Source organism: Saimiri boliviensis, chromosome 13 (assembly GCF_048565385.1).
Source record: "Saimiri boliviensis isolate mSaiBol1 chromosome 13, mSaiBol1.pri, whole genome shotgun sequence".
Taxonomy (NCBI): Eukaryota; Metazoa; Chordata; class Mammalia; order Primates; family Cebidae; genus Saimiri; species Saimiri boliviensis.
This window is the reverse complement of record NC_133461.1, coordinates 36,384,545-36,409,286: the sequence shown is the minus strand read 5'-3', so window position 1 is coordinate 36,409,286 and position 24,742 is coordinate 36,384,545. Positions and strand designations below refer to the sequence as shown.

The following is a 24,742-nucleotide window of genomic DNA, read 5'->3' as shown; positions in this document are numbered from 1 at the left end:
ATTTTTTTCTCCTGATAATCTTTAAAAAGTTAATGCATCTTGGAATCTGTGTATGAATATGTTATAACTAAGTACTGACATTTGATTTTCATGCCTTTACCTGTGTGTTGTTTGTATCTGTTTTGGGAACAATCGGTATTACTTTAATTGTTATGAGCTAATGAGAAAAGAACAAAGTGAGGCTTAAAACAAAAAAGGTATGTTTTAGCCAAGATAAAGCCAAAATACATTATGGTGGTTATACTAATGAAGAATTCATAGTTATTTGAATAGAAAAAAGAGGCTGGAAAAATGAATTGCCATGTAGAATACAGCAGTATAGATGTGCTGAATTTCAAAGAATCAGTCCTAGAAGAGTAGTCAACAGTATATTCCATAATCACTTTGCAAGCAATAGAATTTCAGCAAAAAACTCCACTATTATATGAAGACTGTTAATTTGATATTTTTATATTTAATTTATAAATTTGTTTGGTTGTATATGTATATCATATTATCTTAGGTTTATACATGAAATGTCATTATATAATGAAAGTAATTTTATTCACCAGTGGTATAGGATAATTTAGTCCTTTACACATTGTCAATATTTAATTCCAGTTTGAGGTTTCACTGAAACCTCACACTCATTGCCGGAGTTATGCCTTAAACAGAGCACTTGTGACAACTGTGTTACTGTTGAATGGCTCTGATAATTAGTTCAGTTTGTATTGCTTGTTGAAATTACATTTCCTCTAAGTTCCAACCATTGGTGGCAGTTATACTTAGGAACAAATCAGAAGTGCTCTCTTTTTGTTTCAACTTTAAATTATAGGAGGCTAACTATCACGTTTTTCTTTATCCTACCCAAATCTTTTTCTTGCTTCCACAAATATTTTTGAGAACTTATTTTGTGTAAAGCATCAGCCATTTTTTTCCCTTTCCAGGTTAAACAGCTCCACACCTTTCACTCTTTCTTTGAAATATTATTTTTCGAATCCCTCTACATTCTAGTTCGCACATACTCTAGTGATGTCCACCTTAAAATGCAGCACTTATAAATCAAGACATAGACAGCACTTTGGGAAGGCGATGCCGGCGGATCACTGGAGTTTGAGACCAGCCTGGCCAACATGGTGAAACCCTGCCTCTACTAAAATTACAAAAATTAGCTGGGCGGAGTGGCCAGTGCCTGTAATCCCAGACACTTGTGGGGCTGAGGGAAGATATTTGCTTGAACCCAAGAGGCGGAGGTTTCAGTGAGCCGAGACCCCGCCATTGCTCTCCAGCCTGGGCGACAAGAGAGAAACTCCGACTCAAAAAAAAAGAGAGAACGAAAGACATAGAAAATGGAGACTTTCTACAAACCATAGTGCTTCAAAAAAAAAAAAAAAAAATTAATTTAAAAAAAGAAAATGGAAACTTTCATTCAATATCATTAATAACCAGTAAGTAGGAAGTATTAAACTCAGCAATTTATTAGACAGCAAGGGGGGCAAGACACGGAAGTAAATGGCAAACTATTTTTACCTTCCAAGAGTTTTCAATCTAATTGGAAACGAATATTACAACGTTAGACTATAATAATTATAAAAATAAATATAGGAGCTCACAGAGTTCAGAGATCTGTGATCTAGAGTTACTACAGGAAGCCTCTAGGTTATAACTTGGGTTAAGGCTTGAAACCTACACTGAATTTGAATCTACCCAATTTAAACATTCACGCAAATACTGTGTCCAAAGTAGCATAAATATTAATAACACCAAAAATGAAACCCAGATTTATTTGTTCTCTATTTAGTCCTTTCCCTACTCTTTAGAGAAAATCCTTGCTTGAGATAGCAAATTACTGGTCAAATCTACAATTTTTGGGAAGGCCACTGGAATTTAAACATGTCAAAATTTCAGTTTTTGTGCTTGTACCTGTTTAGCCGGCAGCCAGTGAAAGCTGTTATAATTCTCTTTGAATTGAATTTTCTTTTGCATTAAGTACAGCTCAAGCTCAAATGACAGCGTCTGTCTTTAAAAAAAAAAAAAGCGCTGGCAGGACAGGAAAACTGGAATGTAACCAAATAAGCCGTTTTCCCGTATACCTTTACCCTGAAGCAAGATGGTGGGCGCCTGTGCGCATGCGCAGAAGCGATATTTCAGCGCGGATTTCCGTCGCGTCGGAATTCGCTCCAGGCGGGGATTGGCTACGTAGAGGCGAGGGCGGAACCGGAAGTTCTTGTGTTGTGGGGCTCAGCCGGTTCGTTTTTGTTGTTTTTCCTACGCTTAAGTTCCCGCTGTAGGTGGTGCTTTTGCCGACGTTGCGATGGGGGAAGCAGACAAGTTTCACTACATCTACAGTTGTGACCTGGATATCAACGTCCAGCTTAAGATGTAAGAGAACTCTCGGGACAGGGAGTGGGATTTTTGGAGTGTAGGCACGTGGAGGCAAGGGCCTGTTGGGAGTGAAAGGGAGAAAGGAGGTGACTGGTCTCTAGGACCAGACTGGGGGCGACCGCGGGAAGGCTGTAGCCAGGGAGCCTCGGGAGAGTGAATCGTGGAGAAGAATTGAATACGTGGTCTCTGTCAGAAGCACAGCGGTAGGAATAGCCCTTATACAGTCTTTAAAGCTTTTTGCTGTGCAGCCTTTTGAGAGTTTATTGCTGTCTTATTTTGCGAATTAAGAAATCAAGTCTCATCCTAAATAGGAGGACGGTCTTTATTTTAGAACGGGGCTTGTAGGGTGCAATGAAGGCTTCAGAAATTATGGAGAGGTAGACACAGGGAGATGCGATAGTCAAGAGTAAGATGAACACATGGTGTAGTATTAGCAGCACGGGAGGTGATGGACGCCTAAGTTGAACTTCTGGGTAGTATGGCAGTATTTAGGCAGGGAAGGAAGTTGGGAGTAAGTAGAAGATGAGGGTGCCAGTTGCAAAAATACCAACAAGATAGGAGAAGAGAGTCTTTGCAGGAAAACTTTGGGGCACTACTGCTGAAGTAAAGGTCAAGAGCATGGTATCTTGAGATGAGGATAATGGAACTGGTACAATAATGAGGGATGGGCAAGACGAAGTTGGAAATTATGTCCTTTTTAAGGTGGTCTTATAGAAGTGTTGTCAAAGCTACCACAGATTATTGACCACAGCATCATCTATAATTAATAAACATTTCTTAGATATGTTCAGTCAATATTCAACAAATGTGTGTCAGTCAAAGGCCTGCAGTGATAGGTAAGTTATCTCTGTTGTCAGATGTACCTTTGAATGATCATTTTATTTTCAGAAGTCACTTATTCGCAGACATCCTTTACTTTTAAGTTTGTGGTGATGGTGGTAAAAGTAATAAGTCAACAACCACCCTGTACCTTTGTATGATACTTTATACACCCATTTAAGGTATTTTCTGTAGCATACACCACTAGTAGTTTATACAGGATCGGTATTGATAAAGGGCTTTCCTTCCGTCTTAATGCTTAGTATTTCTTGGATATATGGATGCATTTTTTGAAATGTTTGAACATTAAATATAAAGAAAACAAACAAACAAAAAAAAACGGTCCTTTTTTTTTTTTTTTTTTTTTGGAGACAAGGTCTTGCTCTGTTGCCCAGGCTGGAATGCAGTGGCATGATCTCAGCACACTGCAACCTCTACCTCATGGGCCAGGCAGCCCTCCCACCTCAGCCTCTCTAGTAGCTGTAACTACAGGCGCACACCACCATTCCTGGTTAATTTAGTAGAGACAGGGTTTTGCTATGTTGGCTAGGCTGATCTTAAACTCCTGGCTGCAAGTAATCCACCTACTTCAGCCTCCCAAAGTGTTGAGATTGCAGGCATGAGCCACCATGCCCAGATGGTCCATTAATGTACAGATACTTTAAGTATTTTGATCCAAAGATAAAGCATAAAGCAGAGGTTTGGCTCTATGGTTTCTGAGACTGCCACTGTTGGGTTTTTGTGGGGGTAGTGGGACAGAAAGTATCAATGTAGAATCTTATAATCAAAAATAGTAAATTTTTTATTCTGCTTGTTCTCCTACGCCTTTTGTTCTTTTTCTTTTTCTCTTTCTTTTTTTTTTTTTTTTGAGACGGAGTTTCTCTCTGTTGCCCAAGCTCTGGTGCAGTGGTGCAATCTTGGCTCACTGAAACTTCCCGGCTCACTGCAACCTCCGCCTCCGAGGTTCAAGTGATCTTCTTACCTCAGCCTCCTGAGTAGCTGGGATAACAGGCGTGTGCCACCACACCCAGCTAATTTTTGTACTTTTAGTAGAGACGGGGTTTCATCACCATGTTGGTAAGGCTGATCTTGAACTCTTGACCTGGTGATCCACCCACCTCAGACTCCCAAAGTGCTGGGATTACAGGCATGAGCCACTCCACCCAGCCCTTTTTTCTTTCTTTCTTTCCCACTCCGCCCAGCCCTTTTTTCTTTCTTTCTTTCTTTCTTTCTTTTTTTTTTTTTTTTTTTGTGACGGAGTTTCGCTCTTCTTACCCAGGCTGCAATGGCACAATCTCGGCTCACCGCAACCTCCGCCTCCAGGGTTCAAGCAATTCTCCTGCCTCAGCCTCCCGAGTAGTTGGGACTGAAGGCACACACCACCATGCCCAGCTAATTTTTGTATTTTTAGTAGAGACGGGGTTTCACCTTGTTGACCAGGATGGTCTTGATCTCTTGACCTTGTAATCCACCTGCCTCGGCCTCCCAAAGTGCTGGGATTACAGGCGTGAGCCACCACGCCCAGCCCTTTTTTTTTTTCTTTCTTTCTTTTTTTTTTTTTTTTTTTTGAGATGTAGTTTTACTCTTGTTGCCCAGGCTGGAGTGCAGTGGCCTGATCTCTGCTTACTGCAGCCTCCTCCTTCAGGTTTCAAGTGATTCTCTTGCCTCAGCCCCCTGAGTAGCTGGAATTACAGGTGTCTGCCAACATGCCAAGCTAATTTTTGTATTTTTATCGAGACAGGGTTTCAGCATGTTGGCCAGGGTAGTCTCTAAGTCCTGACCTCGTGATCCGCCTGTCTCTGACTCCCAAAATGCTGGGATTACAGGTGTGAGCCACCACACCTAGCCCTATTTTTCTTTTTCTATGGTTTTAATAACAACTTACATTTAGTAATTGAATATCAGACTACCCACAAGACGTGGTCACTTTGGATGTCCTAAAGCACTTGTCCAAAATTGAGCGCAACATTTGCTATCCCTCTAACTCTGATCACTCTGTTTTCGCTTACTTCTTTTGGTGATAGCATTGTCCATCAAATTTGTTAACACAGAAATCTTTGAGTCTTAATGACACCCGCCTCTTGCCTTCTCTGCTCACTCACTCACCACGTTGTCTTGAATCTGCCTGCTCTTTGTTCCGTGCTCCTTTTTCTATTTCACTGGCCCAGCCTTAGTATGCCTTTTTCCTTTCTATTTTGTTGCAAAGTCTTCTAAGTGGGTCTTCTTGCTTTCAGTTCCACCTCTCCAGTATGTGCTTACACTGCTGCCAAAAGTATCACAAATATAAATCTGATAATGTTACTCTCTCATTTCAGATAATTTCATTAACAAATTTTTAAATGTTCATTTTGACCAGGCACTGTACTGAATTTGGTGGCTACTTAGTTTCATCGTTTAGCCCCTATTTTTCGTTTTCATCTGTAGCTTCTCTATGTGAGCTTTATGCTTTTGCTATTTCCCATCTCCAGACACACCATCTTGCCTGCTTGCCTTTGCATATACTGTTCTTTGCCTTTGGGATGACTTTCTGCCGCATTTGCGTTGCATTGTTCAGGATCATTTCAGACATTTTATCTGGGATACTAAGTCCCTTCCACACGCCAGGCTAAGTACTCTTGAGACTCTGATTTATCTTTCTATAATGGGAAGAACATTGGCTTTGGCCTCCCTGCCCTAGTGTTTATTCTCAGCTCTGTTACTTACTTTGTGACTTTGGATAATGAGTTTAACCTATAAGTCTCTGTTTCCTCATTTAAAAAATGAGAATATGGTGAAAATTATGTAAGAAACAATATATAAAATGCCTGGGACAGTATCTGATGTAATCTTGATGTGTAATAAATGTTCCTCCCTCTGTGATAGTCTCCTGTACATACCTTTTATTAATTTTTTAAAAGAAATGATCAGATAATGCATAGTGGAAAAAAAAAAAAAGTAAAGAGTAGAATGAAAACATGCAGTTTCCAGGAAATTTTTTTTCCCCAGAAGCAATGACTTATTATTTTCTTGCAATACTGTATTGTTTATCTTTTCTTCTGGGCTTCTATGCCTAATATAAGTAAATGTTTCCTGAAAGAATAGATGAATAAGTGGTCAACTTGAAATAAAGAAAGTGAAACCAAGGCCTAGAAAGCTGGTGACTTCCAGAGGGTAGATTAAGGGTTGGTGGCAGCGTTTAAAATTCACAAGTATGAAATCGAAAAAGGCGTTGATGAAGATAGGACTGATAGTAGGTATGTTAGGATTTTAAGAAACCCTTATCTTACATAAAAGTAACATTAATTTACCGTACAGGAAAATGTTGTTTAGTTAGCAAAAAATTGCCTTGACACAAAGGTAAACCGTTTTTACTACTTATGCATATATGTACATGCTTAAAAAATTCATACCTAAAACATTGTTACTCTTGTGCTTTCAGAGGAAGCTTGGAAGGGAAGAGAGAACAAAAGAGCTATAAAGCTGTCCTAGAAGACCCAATGTTGAAGTTTTCAGGACTATACCAAGAGACGTGCTCTGACCTTTATGTTACTTGTCAAGTATTTGCAGAAGGGAAACCTCTGGCCTTGCCAGTGAGAACATCCTACAAGGCGTTTAGTACAAGATGGAAGTAAGTGGTTTTCTGGCATATGATATGTTCCAGACGGTTCTTAACTTTCTTTATGGATGTGGCAAGTGTAATTTAGTAGGATTATGGAGGAATTTTTGAATCCTATATGCATTGATAATAATTTAAAGTAGAAACATACTCAGATAAAGTATTATGTATGTGGTATTATAACTGCAATTGAAATGGAAATGGATTTATCTTTGTATTTAGCATATTGAGATTTTGGTAAGTACTTAACTGATTTACAGGACTAAAACCAAAACCACATCTGTGGCATTTTAAAATTCTTTACCATCCTGTGCTCCTGAACACATAAATACTTCTGGATAGTTTGAAATATTGTCCAACCTGATGTTTAGCGCTCAGATCTTTAGAGAGATCTATTGTCATCTCTTCAGTAAAGTTTTTATTATTATTTTACATATGAAACTAATTTATTTAGATTCATGGTTTATTCAGCATGGTGCACTAGCAAAACATTGTCAAGATGCAGGGTAAATACAATGAACATGAAATTCCTGTTTTTTCAGAAGAGTATTGTGGATCCTTAAACTTACTCTTGACACTTATTATTTGAAAGACTATATAGTGCAGTTCTGATGTTTGATCAGTGATTGTTATTCAGCACTCTGGTAGGCTCAGTGCAGGATGCACAGGCTGTATGCTTTTAAGGACATACGTGGACAACCAGACTGTGCCATAGAGGGTTCAACCCTCTGTGTCCAGGTGTTACCCAGTGTGGCTAAGAAGGGTTTTCAGAGAGCAGAAGCCTGAACTCTGGTGATCTGGCCATATCAAAACCAACTATTTTAATGGTATAATTTCTTAAGTCTTTTGTAGAGAGGTATCTGTATATCTATGTATATGTGTGTGTGTGTGTGTGTGTGTGTGTGTGTGTGTAAAGACGTGTATATGTAGATACACATGCACATGTAAAAAATATATCTGTATGTATTTAATACTTTTTAGCCTGGAAAATTTAAACCTACACATATAGAGTAATACAGTGAATGCTTAAGTTTCTGTTACATACCTACTGTTAACTCATGGCCAGTCTTGTATTCTCACCATTTTGAACCAAATCTCAAACATTATAATGTCTTAACTGCAAGTATTTCTGTATAACTTTTTAAAGCATAACTGTAGTATCATCATCACACCTAGAACAGTGGACCAGAATTCCTTGATGACATCAGAGGTTCTTAAACTGGAATCAGGAAGTCTTCAAACCCCTGGAGGTGTATGCAGAATTTTTTGTCTTGTATGTTTTTCAGGGACAGAGCTCAAAGCTTTAATTAGATTTTTGAGGTCACCTATTACTCACAAAATACTTGTAACAAATTTAGGTCTAGAAGGTCAAAAACCTTTTGGTGAGGAAACATGTATGGTGGTTCTGGTCCATGCCTTGACAAAAAGGAAATTACAGCAAAAGCAAATTCTCAATTAGAGGAAGATTAAAGGTCTTCTGCTCCTCCCATTTACCAACTCTTCTCTGCATTATTTTTTATATTATATATTTGCAAGAATGTGAAAACTCCCATGATTGACCTCTAAAAGTTTGAATTTTTAAAATTTGTAGTTTTTAAACTGTGAAAGTACTTAATAAGGAAGGTACTCTAAAATTATTTAAAATGACTTTGAAATGAAAATGTCTACGCTATGTAGAAAATACATTTAGGAAAACACCATATTTTGAGTGAAAAACCATGAGAATAGGCTTTTTTAAAAAAATACTTTACGGTTGGATCATCTGAGGTCAGGAGTTCGAGACCAACCTGACCAACATGGCTAAACCCTGTCTCTACTAAAAATACAAAAGTTAGCTGGACATGGTGGTGGGTGCCTGTAATCCCAGCTACATGGGAGGCTGAGGCAGGAGAATCACTGGAACCTAGGCGGCAGAGGTTACAGTGAGCTGAGACTGAGCGACTGCACTCCAACCTGGGCGGCAGAGACTGTCTCAGAAACAACATCAACAACAAAACTCTTTAAGAGACTAAGAGAAAACATTTGCACATTTTATACATCCTGCTCTTTAGTATTCAAAAGTTGAATTCATTAGTAGTTGATCAAAACAAAAGTTGCCATCCTAAAATGAACGGAGGTAAAAACCTTAAATAATCCTTATTCTTTATAAGTATTTGCTTAAAAGAGATATTATATAAACCTTGGAAAGAAGAAATTAGACCATAAAGGGATCTCTTGCTATCCAAATTTTTGCATTCTTTAGTTCAGATAGTATTTTAGGGGCAGTATGAGATTCCCAGTTATTTAAATCTGTTTGATTTCTGAGTTTCTGATTGTGAGTTGTGAGAGTTCTAATAAATAGGAACTCATCCCAAATTTATTCAAGTCTATTATATCGTGTCCTATTCTGTCCTGTACTAAGAGATCCCATGAGGGACACTTGTACTTTCTTTAATTACACTTAAAGTAAATTCTCATTTTTAGGTGTAGGTACTTCAAATTTTTAACTTTTTTCTTATGTGAATATTATTCTTCAGGGAAGTAGTTTACATTTTTAAGAACACTTACATTCCACATCGTCTCATAAAGGATTTGAAAGTGGCTTTAGAGAGACATATAATACAATCTAATTCAGAAATTACAAAGTTAGGATTCAGAAATATTTGGATCAGTGTGAGTGCTAGCACAATGGTATGCGTGATGGAGGTACACGGTGGGGATTGGATCATCCAGATTTAGGCTTTGCAATCTTGTCATGTTTTGATTGTTGCCAGATGAATGTAATCTTAAGGTTAATGAGGGTTAGGGGATGGGGTATGGATGATATGTGAAGAGGAATAAAACAAAGTGGTGTCCAAAATATATACCTTTTTTTGTGTCTGACTAGATTTTTTCTATAACTTCTAGAATATCTAGAGCAGCTTTCAAACTTTTTAGCTGAAGGATCATTTTTTTTTTTTTTTCCAAAAGAGCCCTTCTGCAGAAGCCTAGTATATAAAACTGATTAAGTGCACTTACTTTGATTTAAAAAGGTGTTGTTGCCTGGTGTTGGATAGCAAAAGGTTTGATACAGATGATTAGTTGGTCATTGGTATTGTCTCCTAGTCATTAAAGGACAGATTACAGGATAAGAAATTTCACAATATTATCCAGACAAATAATTTTAGATATTATTGCTTATTGCTGTCTTTAGTTAACCTCCATGGTTTATTCCTTGGCAAAAGATGGCACTGCGTAGTGCTCTTCTTTTTAGCCTGCTCTACCATGTGGCTAGTAATTAAATAATTTCATTTAGTTGTTTGAGCGTATTTGTAGTAGATACTGGCTTTCTTAAGCATGTGATTTTTTTTTTTTTAATTTCATAGAAGAAAAGGATTTAATAACTCCTTTTTCTTGAAATTGATAGCCATCTCTATATGGTGTATGTAAATGATTTTTTGTTTAAGTTTTTGGAAATTTTGTTAAATGTTTTAACAATACAGATGTATTTATCATAGACTAGGATATATCCCTTAGATAATACCTTTGAATGAACAGAATAATTTTGAGTAAACAGAGAAATAGAATTCTATGTGTCTGCTAGATATTAGTTTGTATATTGTTGACACAGTATTCTTTCGGAATTTAAAAACCAGCTGCTCTTGAAGAGGATTGAAATTATCAAATGAATACAATGTGAAATTTAAATTTATAAGAAAATTTACATAAATGTATAGAGGGTTAAAAAAAAGCTGTGCTGTCATTAACTATATTATCATTAACAAGCATTTCTTAGTGAGAGAATACATATAGATGGGCTTTGAAGGCATAAGGCACTAATAGCTTAATTTTATCAGTATTAATGAAATAATTTGAGGAATAAAAAATTCTCACATAAGTAGTCACAAGTCTGTCTCGAGCAGTGTGGTAATTTCATGTGATAAAGGTATTTTCTACTAGGAGGTTTTGTTTTGGTTGTTTTTTTCCTGACTCATCATTCTCAGAAGTACTTTTGAGTATGAGTAATTTTGATTATTTTATCTTCACAGTGTAAAATTGGGTTTTGAAGAATGGTTAAAGAAAATCACAGTGTGTTTAAAAAGTTCTAACAGGTTGTAATGTTTTCCCAGGTTTTTTTCACCATTGTATTCTCTTGATGTTGTCTGAGTTTCTTGATTTTTTTTTTTCTTCCTTTTTGAGACTGTCTCACTTAGCCACGCAGGCTGGAGTGCAATGGTACAATCTTGGCTCACTGCAACTTCCGCCTCCTGGGTTTAAGTGATTCTCCTTCCTCGGCCTCCTAAGTAGCTGGGACTACAAGAGCCTGCCACCACCCCCTGGCTAACTTTTGTATTTTTAGTAGAGACAGGGTTTAACTGTATTGACCAGGCTGGTCTTGAATTCCTGACCTCATGATCTGCCCACCTAGGCCTCCCAAAGTGTTGGGATTACAGACCTGAGCCACTGTGCCCAGCTGATTTTCTTGATTAAAGGATTTACCAGCTGTTTTTCATGAGTTCTGTTAAAACAATTGTGTCTTCTATTATTTAAAATGGAAAGTTGTCTTTAGCAAAATTGAGGTGACTGCCATAATATCTTACAGAGTATTAACACTTTGGAACCTTTTCCTCTGGCCAGAACTTTTTGTGTGGTTTGTTAATTTAAAAGAAAGATATATGTATATGTATATATATTTATGTTGACTTTATTTCCATAGCTGGAATGAATGGCTAAAACTACCAGTAAAATACCCTGACCTGCCCAGGAATGCCCAGGTGGCCCTCACCATATGGGATGTGTATGGACCCGGAAAAGCAGTGCCTGTAGGAGGAACAACAGTTTCACTCTTTGGAAAATATGGGTGAGTGTTGTATTGTTCTCACCTGTAGGAGTGTAGCAGCTTTCTGACCCTTTTCTTTTTCAGAATGAGTGAAGGCTTTAATAGTTTATGCCCAGTCTCCAGTGAAAACCAGTTAGGTACAGATGATTTGATCATTCCTTACACTGAATTTAACATTTATTTCCTATAGGATATGCAGATAGATTAAGAAATACAGTTTATATCGCTCTATTGTTGGTGATTGGCAATGCAATTTCTAGTAGAAAATAGGAGTCATTGGAAAATAGAACCTTGCTTCTAGGAAGAAATGACTTTGACATGTACTATAACTGCTTTGTTACAAGTTTTATCTGCTTTTTATAATATTGACAGAAAGGATGCAAAACAGGATTTAAAAAAGCTTTCATTTGCTAATGATGGCAATGATTGTGATAGAAAAGATAATTCAGGCTGGGCATGGTGGCTCATGCCTATAATCCCAGCACTTTGGGAGGCCTAGGTGGGTGGATCACCTGAGGTCAGGAGTTTGAAACTAGCCTGGCCAACATGGTTAAACCCCCCATCTCTACTAAAAATACAAAAAAAATTAGCCAGATGTGGTGGTGCCCACCTGTAATCCCAGCTACTCTGGAGAATCTCTTTAACCTCAGAGGTGGGGGTTGCAGTGAACCAAGAATGTGCCAGTGCATTCCAGCCTGAGCATCTGAGCGAGACTGTCTCAAAAAAAAAAAAAAAAAAAAAAAAAAGATTTTTTAGTTTTTGAAACATTTACAAATACTAGATGTTTATTGTTAAAATAAAAAATCCTGTAATCCCAAAGGATATTTTCTCTACATCCTTTTTTTCCTGGGACAGAGGGCTCAGTCTATCTTAAGAGAATTTGTAATATTCTATTATTATTCTGCATTTACTAATTGGAATTTTTCACTAAAGAACTTAGCCCTCATCGTGTATTTAGTTAGTTCATATAGGAAAGGCAGGTAAATGTTTAACTTTCTTTCCCTTTAGTTTGTGCCCTAGTAACTTGCAAAGGGATGATTGATGGCTTTTGCGTATTTTGTTTTTAAGTTTTGTCATGAACTTTTGGCTTAAACATTTTGAAGTATGTTTTAGTTCACCGCTGTCTTTACTTTTTGGTCAGTAGGAGTCGCTTCAAGTGGACACCATGCTCTTTTGACAGTACGCCAGTAGTGAGTGGTAGCTTCTTTGATTTCTGGTAGACAAGTTTTTCCAAGCTCATTTTCCAGGCCTGCTCCAAACCTGGAATCTCTGAAAGAAGTTCTGGCTCCTTTCATTGTGAAGTGGTATAGATCTTAATCTGTCTGAATATTACAACTGTCTTAATTTTTGTCTGCTTTAAAGTTAAAAAATGTTACTTAATTTTTACATCGTTAAGTATGAGGAGGATCATATTTTGGTGTGTTCGTTCACTATTTATGTTTATGTTTCCATGAATTGCTTTTTGATGTACTTTGTCCTTTTTTAGAAATTGAGATATAATTCACATACCATAAAATGCTTTGCTTTTTTTTTTTTTTTTTGAATTGTCGTTTTTCTTATTGATATATAAGGAATCTTTGTAGATTAATGCAATTAGCCTTTCGTGGGTTATATTATAAATATTGCTTTTCCTGTTTGGTTTGTTCTTTTGAATTAGTATGTATTTGTTTGCTCTTCATGGATTTTAAATTATTATCTTGAATTGATCAGTTTTTAGTTTTTGGCTTGTGAATTTAATGTTTTAGAAAGCTCCCATTTAAGATTCTTTAAAATGCTTTCTTCTGTTATGCTTTTATTCCTTTGCATTAAAATCTTTGATTCATCTAAAATTACTTTTGTGAGAGGAGTGATAATATTAAGAATAGCTTTTTAGAGAAAACAGAAACAAATGGTTTGTCTGTTTGTCCCAACACTACTTATTAAATAAGCCATCTTACCCAGCTGTTTCAAAATAGCATCCTTAATATGCTCAATTCATCATGTGTTGAAGTCTAAGAGAGGCATTATAGTCTATAGTGCTACAGTGGTTAGGAAAGCAAGTTGTAGGTTATCTGGCTTCAGATCTTCTCTTCCTTGCTTAGTACCTGTGTATCCTTGGGCAAATTATTTAATCTTATGCCTCAATGTCTTCATCTGTTGAATGAAAGAAACAATGGTTTCTACCTAACTGAGTAGTTTATGATTGTTATATTACTACATACATTTAATGGGCCTGATAAATATTACGTCATATATTTATGAATTGAATAAATAACATAATGAGTTCAATGAGCTCAATAAATATTTGGTGTCATTTCTAGGCTGTTTTGTCAGTTAGGATAGAATTATAAAATGTTTAAATATTAGATATAGATAATTTTTATTAGTCTTTCTTTTAAAATATTTCCCGGTTTGATTTGGCAGATAAATTTTAATATTTTTTCAATTAAAAAACTCACTGTTATTTTGTTAGAAAATCTTACTGAATTATATATGTTAATTAAAGAGAGAATTGATGCCTTTATAATATTAAATTGTTTTATCCAGGAATAGAATGTGTCAGAAAGACTTCTGAACTCATCAGTGAAATCTAGATGTAATCCCATTTGGAATAGCTTGGTTGCTTACTAATACCTAGGTATTTTAGTTTAATGTTGCTATTAAAGGGATATTTATTAGTAAAAATCCATACAGGAAAAGTAATTTAGATATTGTCTGAAACATTGTAATCTTCAGTTTTAAAATATACTTTTGGATAAAATAGTATGTTACAGCAGAATGTACATATTACTAAATCAATATTGTTCCTTTTACAGAGTGTTTGCTCCTTACTTTTCTTTACTAGGGAGGGGCTTGTTTGCAACAGACAAGAAAAAAAATGTACAGCTCTTTTTAGTGACTAAATGTTTTTGAGAAATAACCCAACATTCCTCTTGGTTTTTACTCCCAGATTCATCACAAGTGGTTTACCTTCTGGCATATCAACTGGAGATTTCCTCATAAAAACACCTGTGTTAGTGTTCATACATTTTAGATGACTTTAGGATCTAGTTTTAGGGGATTTTCTGTCTAGGATGTAGGTGTGGGACAATTGAATTTCCACAGAATTGCAGTGAAATGACCTGCCTAAATCCAAATAAAGTCTCAGATTGATTTTTGGTACTGCTTTGTTTTGCTTTTGGCATTTTTTTTTTTTTTTGAGATGGAGTTTCGCTCTTGTTACCCAGGCTGGAGTGTAGTGGCGCAATCTCGGCTCACCGCAACCTCCGGCTCCTGGTTCAGGCAATTCTCCTGCCTCAGCCTCCTGAGTAGCTGGGATTCCAGGCACGCACCACCATGCCCAGCTAATTTTTTGTGTTTTTAGTAGAGACGGGGTTTCACCATGTTGACCAGGATGGTCTCTATCTCTTGACCTCATGATCCACCCACCTCGGCCTCCCAAAGTGCTGGGATTACAGGCATGAGCCACCGCTCATTTTTAAAAAAGTACTATGTTAAATCAGTAGTGATCAACCTTTGTTTAAGAATCATCTGGGAAGCCTATGAGAAAAACATCTTCCTGTGTTCTCACTAATTCATTGTGTCCGTGGTGGGGCCCAAGAATCAGCATTTTAAACAAGCGTCTTGAGTTATTCTGTGAAAGGGAGCCTATGTACCACATTTTGAGAAACATTGAATTCATCTTTGTGATAGTAGTCTATTTATATCACTTATACGTGCATTCATGCATTCCTCTTTCTTTCCTCTTTCCCTTGGTACCCTGCTTTATTTGTAATTCTGTGTATATCCCAGTGAAAGGAAAATTCCTTTACCTCCCATCCAAACCAAGCTGGCAGTGTGCCTAAAGACAAATCAGTAGCACTTGTTCTACTTTAAAAAGTCATTAAACTCCAAGGATTTCCATAAAGAGAGCAGTAGCAATAAGTGAGTGGTTACTTAAATTTGTTTTCTGCCATTAACTAAAATAAGACTTTGAATCTTGGAAAGTCATCTCTTTTTTCTTAACTCTAACTGGAAAATAGGTCATCCTACTCCTTCACATCCCAAACACATCAGATGCCCGATATAAATGAAACCTGTTAGAAGTGCTGGTTGTGTGAAATTATCTCAGAGCTTGATTTCAACATCTTGAGTCATTTACTTATCACTTTTAGAATTCCATTCATATTAGGCCAGGTGGCTCATGCCTATAATTCCAGCACTTTGAGAGGTTGAGGCAGGCAGATCCACGAGGTCAGGAGTTCAACACCAGCCTGGCCAACATGGTGAAACCCCATCTCCACTAAAAATACAAAAATTAGCTGGGTATGGTGGTGTGTGCCTATAATCCCAGCTACTTGGGAAGCTGGGAATTGCTTGAACAGTGACCCAGGAGGTGGAGGCTACGGTGAGCCAAGATCGTGTCACCACACTCCAGCCTGACCTACAGAGTAAGACTCTGTCTCAAAAAAAAAAAAAAAAAAAAAAAAAAATCCATTCATATCTCTTTACTAAGTATATTTTTCTTTTTTATTTGAGATGAAATCTCACTCTGTCACCCAGGCTGAAGTGCTGTGGTGTGATCTCAGCTCACTGCAACCTCCACCTCCCAGGTTTAAGTGATTCTCCTGCCTTAGCCTCCCAAGAAGCTGGGATTACAGGTGCCTGCCACCATGCCCAGCTAATTTTTACTTTTTTTTTTTTTTTTTTTTTTTTTTTGAGACGGAGTTTCGCTCTTGTTACCCAGGCTGGAGTGCAGTGGCGCGATCTCCGCTCACCGCAACCTCCACCTCCTGGGTTCAGGCAATTCTCCTGCCTCAGTCTCCTGAGTAGCTGGGATTACAGGCATGTGCCACCATGCCCAGCTAATTTTTTGTATTTTTAGTAGAGACGGGGTTTCACCATGTTGACCAGGATGGTCTCGATCTCTCGACCTCGTGATCCACCCGCCTCGGCCTCCCAAAGTGCTGGGATTACAGGCTTGAGCCACCGCACCCGGCGATTTTTACATTTTTAATAGAGGCAGGGTTTCACCACTTTAGCCAGTCTGGTCTTGAACTCCTGACCTCAGGTGATCTGCCTGTCTCGGCCTCCCAGAGTGCTGGGTTTACAGGCGTGAGCCACCATGCCTGGCCTATTGTTCTTTACTTGATATTTTTATTTAACCCGGCTTACATTTTTTGAACTTCCACTTTTTAAAAAAAAAAACTTGATATCCCTGCTGTACATGGAAAACTAGTATTTACATTAGTGGGTAATAGTAAGACTAAATATAATAACAACTATACTATTAAATTTTAGAAATTGAAGCAAAAGAATACTTAATCAATACAAATGATATGAAATTTATTTGATTTGCAAAATATGCATACAATGTCTGCAAAAAGTCCTTTAATTAGAATAGTTCTGTTTTCCATCGCCAGATATATGCAGGACATTCAGCTCACTCTCAGCTTAAGGGGAGAATCAGTCTTTACATCATTTTCATTTTTAATCAGTTCAACTTCTATATAGTTGTAGGGCAGTTATCCAAACAAAGGTAACATAAGATTTTAATATAGGTCTAGATATTTTGAGGGAGTGGAGTGCAAAAAGGCTTAATCACCAACTCCTATTTCCCCTGTGCTGGCGCTTGTACTGACCTTCACCTCAGAAGAAGGAATTCTAAGAAACCCTATGAAATTAAAACAACTTTTTTTTTCCTCTCTCTGTCCTGCAGCTTGCCCTGTGGGTGGGCTGCCTCACAGTGGAGAAAAGCCAGGCATTCCCCAGTCCTAAGCAGCTACGGGTCTTCTTGTGCAGTTTTGGATTGTGAAAGATGATGTTTAGGATGTTCCTGGTGTACAGCAGAGTGCTGACATCTCCTTGTGCTTTCCTGGTGTACAGCAGAGTGCTGACATCTCCTTGTGCTTTCCTGGTGTACAGCAGAGTCCTGACAGCTCCTTGTGCTTTCCTGGTGTACAGCAGAGTCCTGACATCTTGTGCTTTCCTAGTGTACAGCAGAGTGCTGACATCTGTGCTTTCCTGGTGTTACAGCAGAGTGCTGACGATATCTTGTGCTTTCCCAGTGCTATGGCAGAGTGCTGACATCTCCTTGTGCTTTCCTGGTGTACAGCAGAGTGCTGACATCTCCTTGTGCTTTCCTGTTGCTGTGGTAGAGTGCTGACATCTCCTTGTGCTGCTGGCTCACAGCTACTTCCCTGCATGGTGCTGCCATCCAGGGAGACAGGGCAATCGAGTATTCTGGGTTTTCTCAGCAGGAAGCTTGTGCAGATGTTCTTCCACCTGTCCTCAAAAACCATGCTATAAAACAAACAAACAAACAAACAAACAAAAAAGCCATGCTATATGCCACTGCCATTCTCATAACTTAGGGAAACACTACCTTAAACCGTAGTTTCCTCAGATGTTTCTCATTTTTTTTGGCGGGGTGGGAGGGGCTTTCCGGCAAAAAACAGAAGGCCTGCTAGACAAATTCTAAAAGAGCTGTAACACTCCTCACATGTTTCTTATGCAATGAAGTAACACCAACTGTCCCTAGCCTTTTCCCCTAAAGTGTTGTGATATGTACTTAGTAGCTGTTAAAAGTGATCCTCAAGGGCCAGACCTGTTAGCTCACACCTGTAATCCCAGCACTTTGGGACATCAAGGCAGGCAGATTGCCTGAGGTCATGAGTTCAAGACCAGTCTGGCCAACATGGTGAAACCTTGTCTCTACTGAAAATAGAAAAAAATTTAGCTGGGTGTGGTGGCGTGCACCTGTAATCACAGCTACTGTGAGGCTGAGGCAGGGAAATTGCTTTAACCAGGGAGGTGGAGGTTGCAGTGAGCTGAGATCGCACCACTGCCCTCCAGCTTGGGCGACACATCAAGACTCCATCTCAAAAAAAAAAAAAAAAAAAAGTGATCCTCAAGACATCTAACATTGTAGTATTGGTAATCTTGTGACTATCAGCTCTTGCCGTTTGCTGGTATCTGTTTTGTTTACTTGAGTCTGTGAGGCAGAACTTATGGGAGACTAGTCTGATTAACAGTTGAAAGACTGATTTGTTAGGGATAAGGCTAGAATAATTTATCGTCCTTAATTTGAAAGCCTAGCTTGTGAAATTTCTAAGTAGCTACGAAATGGATTGATAGGTTGAACTGGCAAAGAACCACAGGCAAGGTGCAGATTTCTCTTGCAGTTGTTTTTTCTAAATGTGAATCCTGGAAGTCAAGGCAGTTGCTGCTGTAGTGGCTTGGCACTGCAAGCTGGAATATCAACAGCAGCTGTTGCTGGGATCGCTGCTGGAGTCAGAAGGAGATCCTGCTGTGCTTTTCTTCTGTCTTGCCTATTTGGCTTAATTTCCCAAGTGGACACAATACTCTGAGCATCTTCTGGCTTGCCACCTGGACGCTGTGTAACTCTCTGCAAAGTTCCATTAGTGTCGAAAGAAAGTAATATGTTCACTTGCTTATTTGAGTCACTTGGCATCACCTGTACCCTCCACATCCCCTATCCTTAAATCTCTTCTCCAGATCCATCCCAAGGCACCTAAATCATTTAGTAAACTGACTTCTTGCCAAATGTGCTTATTTTTGATTTAGTTAAGTTCAGCCAGCCAAAATATTCACTGGGGGATGGGAAGGTAGAGAGAAGGAAGAAAAGCCTGCTATTTCTGAAGCTACATTTAAGGATATTTATTTAAAGTGATATTATCATCTCACTGTACATAGTTCCTTAGAGACTGCTCTAAGCAGGTCTGCTTAATGTTGAATCTATATCTCAGTCGAAAGAGAAAGAAAATTAACTTTATAAGAGTCATGTATATGTGTGGTTTTTGTACTGTAACTTTCTTTTGATGTTTAACATAATAAATATTGAGAATTTTGATTCATCACAACCAGTCAGTGCATTTTGTATGGGCCCATAAGGTAAGCTTTTGCAAATACAGTTACAGGAATTACCTGTTTTATTGCCAATTTTAGAGACCTTATAACAGATACGGTCCTTAATCTTATTGTGCTCATGAGTTTGTAGCTATCTTTTATAGTTCCCAATCTAAATGTTTATGGCATCATTACTTACATACATTATATAATGTTGAGTGAAAATCTTTATTACCTTAGGAAAATCTAGAAGACATTTTTTATTAGCCATAACATTATAATAATGATTTGAAAAAATTTTTGTTAACCTTTAGCAGTCAAGTAGATGATTTTTTTTTTCTTTTGAGACAGGGTCTCAGTTTGTCTCCCAGGCTGAAGTACAGTCGTGCAAACATGGCTCATTATAGTAACCTCGTCCTCCTAGGCTCAAGTAATCCTCCCACCTCAGCCCTTCAAAAACTACAGGCATGTGCTACTGCACCCAGCTAATTTTAGTGTTGTGCGTGTGTGTGTGTGGAGAGATGGGGTTGTGCCATGTTGCCCAGCCTGGTTTCAAATTCTTGAGCTCAAGCAGTCTGCCTGCCTCAGCCTCTCAAAGTGCTGGAATTACAGATGTGAGCCACCATGCGTAAGCTGTACCTTATTTGTTTTTTTAAAGTATTAAATGTGAAAGTGTATGAAATGCTTTAGACTTGCGTTTTCACCTACACACACTCCTAGTCTTTCTCTTTCTATTGCAATTTCTATAGTCTTTTTATTACTAAGAGTGGAAGTAACTTTCTTATTGAGCTTTGAGTAGATGCTGTTTGAGTAGACTTTATGTTTGAAAGTTCTTGTTTGAAAATTTTAAAAAAAAGAAAATACATTAACAGGAGAATATCTTGAACCTCCCCATTAGAAAAAAACATGGAAACTTGGCAGCAGCATAGTTACAACATATAGTTGTCTAAAGCTCTTTATGAGTTTGTTTCATCTTTATATCTTCTTGGTAGCTTTTTGAAGAAAACATGACAAAGGTTATATATTCTTTCACTGTGAAGCAGGATAACCAAGCTTAGGTTAAATTCTGGCTATGTGCTAAATTTCTGATTTATAGACATGGGAAATGTTTTCACATGAATCTACTATTGTATTCACTTTTAGAACATGCCTTTTATGGAAAAGAAAAAGCAATTTGTACGGGAAAAGGACTAGTAATAGCTAACATTTATTGAATACTTAACAGTATGTCAGTCACTGTTCTAAATACCTTTCACTTGTACTGATTTATTTATTTTTTCCAATAACTTTGTGGGATATAAGTCCTTTTATCCTATTTTATAAAAGAGGAAACTGAGGTACAGAGAGGTTAGGTAGTCAAGGTTATGTGGGTAATACACAGCTGTGATTCAGGTACAGGCAGTTTGACTGTATAGTCTACTATATTGTCATTTAAAGAAAGCAGCTATGTAATTTTTTTAATTTAGATTTTAATCATTATAAATGTGACATTATTCCATTGAATAGGAATTTGATCTCTGTTATTCCTTAGATCTTCACCAAAGTGATGAAATGTGTGTGCTCATTTCTAATCCTTCTCTCCTTCCAGTTGTGTAGGATTCTCTGTCATAGTTCTGACTGCTTGGAGGAGAAAAGAATGGCATGTGCAAAACAGTGTGACATGGATTTTAGTTGCTTGCTTAATTGCTTTACATTCCATTGGGGGCTAAAAGCTTGGCAGTGGAGATATACATTTCCGTGTGTAGAATTCTCTTTATTTTTAGGAGTTTAAAATTTCCTGTAATGAACTGTATTAATTTACTTCTACCCTGAACATTCTCTTTTTCCCTAGCATGTTTCGCCAAGGGATGCATGACTTGAAAGTCTGGCCTAATGTAGAAGCAGATGGATCAGAACCCACAAAAACTCCTGGCAGAACAAGTAGCACTGTCTCAGAAGATCAGATGAGCCGCCTTGCCAAGGTACAAAAGTCATTTGGAACAGGTGGGAAGCTCTGACTGATGTCTGTTGTAGTATACCTTGACATTATGAATTCTATCAGATTTTTTAAAAAATCTAAATTTAACTTTTAAATAATTGTTTTATTGAAATTTAATTCACATACCATAAAATTCATCCTTGGAAAGCATACAGTCTGATGGGTTAGTACATTTACAGAGTTGTATAATTATCACCACTATATAATTTTAGAATATTTTCATCACCCCTAAAAGAAACTGTGTGCCCTTAACAGTCATTCCCCATTTCCTCTTCCCCTACAGTTAGTTCCAGTCAGCTACTAATCTATTTACTGTCTCTATGTATTTGCCTATTCTATAAATTCATATAAATGGAATCATACAATATGTGACCTTATGTCCAGAAATCTGTCAGGTTTGAAAATGTGGAGCATTGGTAATACTTTCAAGATGACCACCCACTTTTTCTGGTGACATAGGCTTAAACTGCAAGTGTAACATGCTAGAAAAGCTTATGCCGTTTGGAAGTGAAGATGACTTACACAATTAACTAGTATAAATTTCCTTCACACTCCCCCACCCCGGCCTTTGTAAGCAGATGAAGTTACTACCTTTTTGTTTCAAAATCGGTTCAGTCAGGTGTTTTCACTTAGAAATATAAAAAGTAAACTCTATTCTGTGTGTAAATTGCAACCCTGTCATTTATTTTGTGAACCTCCTTTCACAAAGTACTGTGTTAGATACTGTTTAAAGATCCTTTTACAGTTATTTGGTTAAGACACTTTCTTGTAATTATTACATGTATTTTTCTTTTGTAGTCTTATAGTAAAGTGCCTCTTTAATGTCTGGAGGAAGTTTTGTTGCTAAGCTTTTAATAGTTTTTTGCCTTTACCCACATATGGAAGAAGTCTTGAAGAATAAGTACTTGGGTTGGCTAGGTTTCGTGCTTCAACATAGAATTTTTGTCAAGTTCATTTTGTCTTTTTGTATTGCTCTTTTAAGGAAGAATGATGTCCTAGCAACATCATAACTGTATTGACCAGTATACTATTTTCTATGTCACCCATACATAATTAAATAAATAAAATTTAATATTCATTTTTTTCTACTCATTCTGAGATTTTGTTTGCGTTCTGACATGGGATATAAGGAATGTCTTGAGCTTTTCACATGTCTACCTTTAAGACTTGATCTTAGGGATGAACTTTCATTTGAGCTACTCTCTGCCCCTTTTACAAACATTGAATAGTTAATATAAATTTTATTAGAATCAATTCATTTATAGCCTGTGGGTCACTATAATATGAAGAAGGTTAAATTTAAAAAGAATAAAGAATAATGTATTTTTTTAAAAAGCTCTTAAACTGTCTTTTAAGAGTAGTCATTATGATTGATATTGTAGGTGAAATTCTGTCTGAGGGGGAACGGCCAGAGTCAAGAAATATAAAGCTTTATAGGTTGCACCATGTAACTAATTTGTTTCTCTGTGAAACACATTATTTAGGCTTCTGTTCACAGGTTTCTAATTTTTTTCCCTAATTATTTTTGATGGAAGGTTTAAACAATAATTTTTTAACAGCTATGACATTTTTCAGTCATCAGTGTATGGAGTATAATCATGGACATTAGTTCCAGTTGGACTTCTGGTTTTTTTAATGTAGTACATTAGTAGTACATATTTCTCATTCTAATCTTTTGAATTTTATGGTAGAAAAAAGATGTGACTTAATTATAATCACCTTTTTTTGTGATTGAAACAATAACCCTAATGCTTGTTCATATTTGTCTTTTAGTTGTTTGTGCACATGAGCAACTCTAGAAATGATGACTAAGCATGTGCAGAGCTAAATGAAGTGTAGGAAGGAAGCCTTGTTAATGTTTTTGTTAATTGGTAACAATCATTATTGCTAGTCTAAATTCTTTATATTACAGTATGCCAAATAGATCCTACTTTTTCAGGAGATAGTTATTAAAATTTATGTGCTGTTTGTATTGCTCAGAATGGTTAACAGTTTTCAGATAAGTTTTTATTGGTTTGTAGATCTTTAAAATGGGAATAAAAATTAATGAGAGTAAGCATCTTACAGTCCTTCTGATAGTAATGGGAGCTTAGTTCTTTTCCACATTCTTTTGTCCTTAATCGAATTGTATTTTTAACTTCTGAATGGCGTGGAGACATCAGAGCTTGCTGTGCTGTGACAGCTTGCCTTAGTGTTAACTTATGTTCCCCAAAGACTAAACAGAAACTATCAAAATGAGTGATTACCTTTTTTTTTTTTTTTTTTGAGACGGAGTTTTGCTCTTGTTACCCAGGCTGGAGTGCAACGGCGCGATCTTGGCTCACCGCAACCTCCGCCTCCTGGGCTCAGGCAATTCTCCTGCCTCAGCCTCCTGAGTAGCTGGGATTACAGGCACGCACCACCACGCCCAGCTAATTTTTTGTATTTTTAGTAGAGACGGGGTTTCACCATGTTGACCAGGATGGTCTCGATCTCTCGACCTTGTGATCCACCCGCCTCGGCCTCCCAAAGTGCTGGGATTACAGGCTTGAGCCACCGCGCCCGGCCTGAGTAATTACCTTTTTAACGGGGAGAAATGCATCCTGTTTGTAGCATTGTTAAGAAATTGCTTCCTCTTTGAAGAAAGCTCTTTTTATTTCTTGACGTATTGAGTTAACTCGATACTCCCTTCTTCTTGATAGAGCACTTGATTGTGATTTTTCAGGTATCAGAACTGCTGTATATCCCAACTGCTATTGAAGAGAAATGTATTTTAAAAATTGTATCTTAAGATTTGACAAAATTGAAAACTTGGGAAAAGCACTGTACTATGAGTCACAGTTTTGGCCATTCCACTAACTGGGGGAAAATAATTTTTGAGTCTGCGAAATCAGGTGTTTAGAATGGGTTATTTTTATGGTCTCGTGTAGCTCTTTATATTTAATTGATTCTAAAAGTACTGACATAGGAAATAATTGGGATTATCTACCTGGGTTTCATAGTTATTACCTTAGTAGAAAATAAAATTGTGGTTATTAATTTTCAACTGTGAATGTATGGTTTTCGTGTCATTACTTTTTTTCTGCAATATGTATGCCTCGGGTAAAGTGTTGCATAGGGCTTGCCTAAGGTGAATAATAGGGCTTTGTTCTTAATTTTGTAGTTTGATTAGTGCCTGCTTCTTAAATTTTTAGACAGGCTTCCTGAAAAACAACTCTTTCCTCACCTAAAACATGGTCTTGCCTTATACTTGAGAAAATTTATTTTGATACTTCTGTGGTCTTAATTTACTCTGTTACCAGAGAGTAAGAGAATAAGTAAATTAAGTTAGTTAATTTACTAACTTACCAGAGAGAGTATATTTTGGTACTTACATTCTTAA

General features: G+C 37.2%; 1 protein-coding gene and 1 non-coding gene across 2 annotated transcripts in view; one reads left to right on the top strand and one right to left on the bottom strand.

Annotated features, from left to right (window-relative positions):
* The first annotated feature begins 2,202 nt into the window (after positions 1-2,202).
* PIK3C3 (phosphatidylinositol 3-kinase catalytic subunit type 3) overlaps positions 2,203-24,742 on the top strand; it is a 127,404-nt gene continuing 104,864 nt past the window's right edge. The window contains exons 1-4 of the mRNA XM_003924710.4: positions 2,203-2,361; positions 6,602-6,790; positions 11,454-11,597; positions 21,235-21,364. Of these exons, the coding sequence (XP_003924759.1) occupies positions 2,294-2,361; positions 6,602-6,790; positions 11,454-11,597; positions 21,235-21,364 (531 nt within the window). The 5' untranslated portion in view covers positions 2,203-2,293. The remainder of the gene's footprint in view (positions 2,362-6,601; positions 6,791-11,453; positions 11,598-21,234; positions 21,365-24,742) is intronic.
* LOC120361722 (U7 small nuclear RNA) lies at positions 17,970-18,031 on the bottom strand. Its single transcript, XR_005577857.1, has one exon. It is a non-coding gene; the product is annotated as a U7 small nuclear RNA (small nuclear RNA).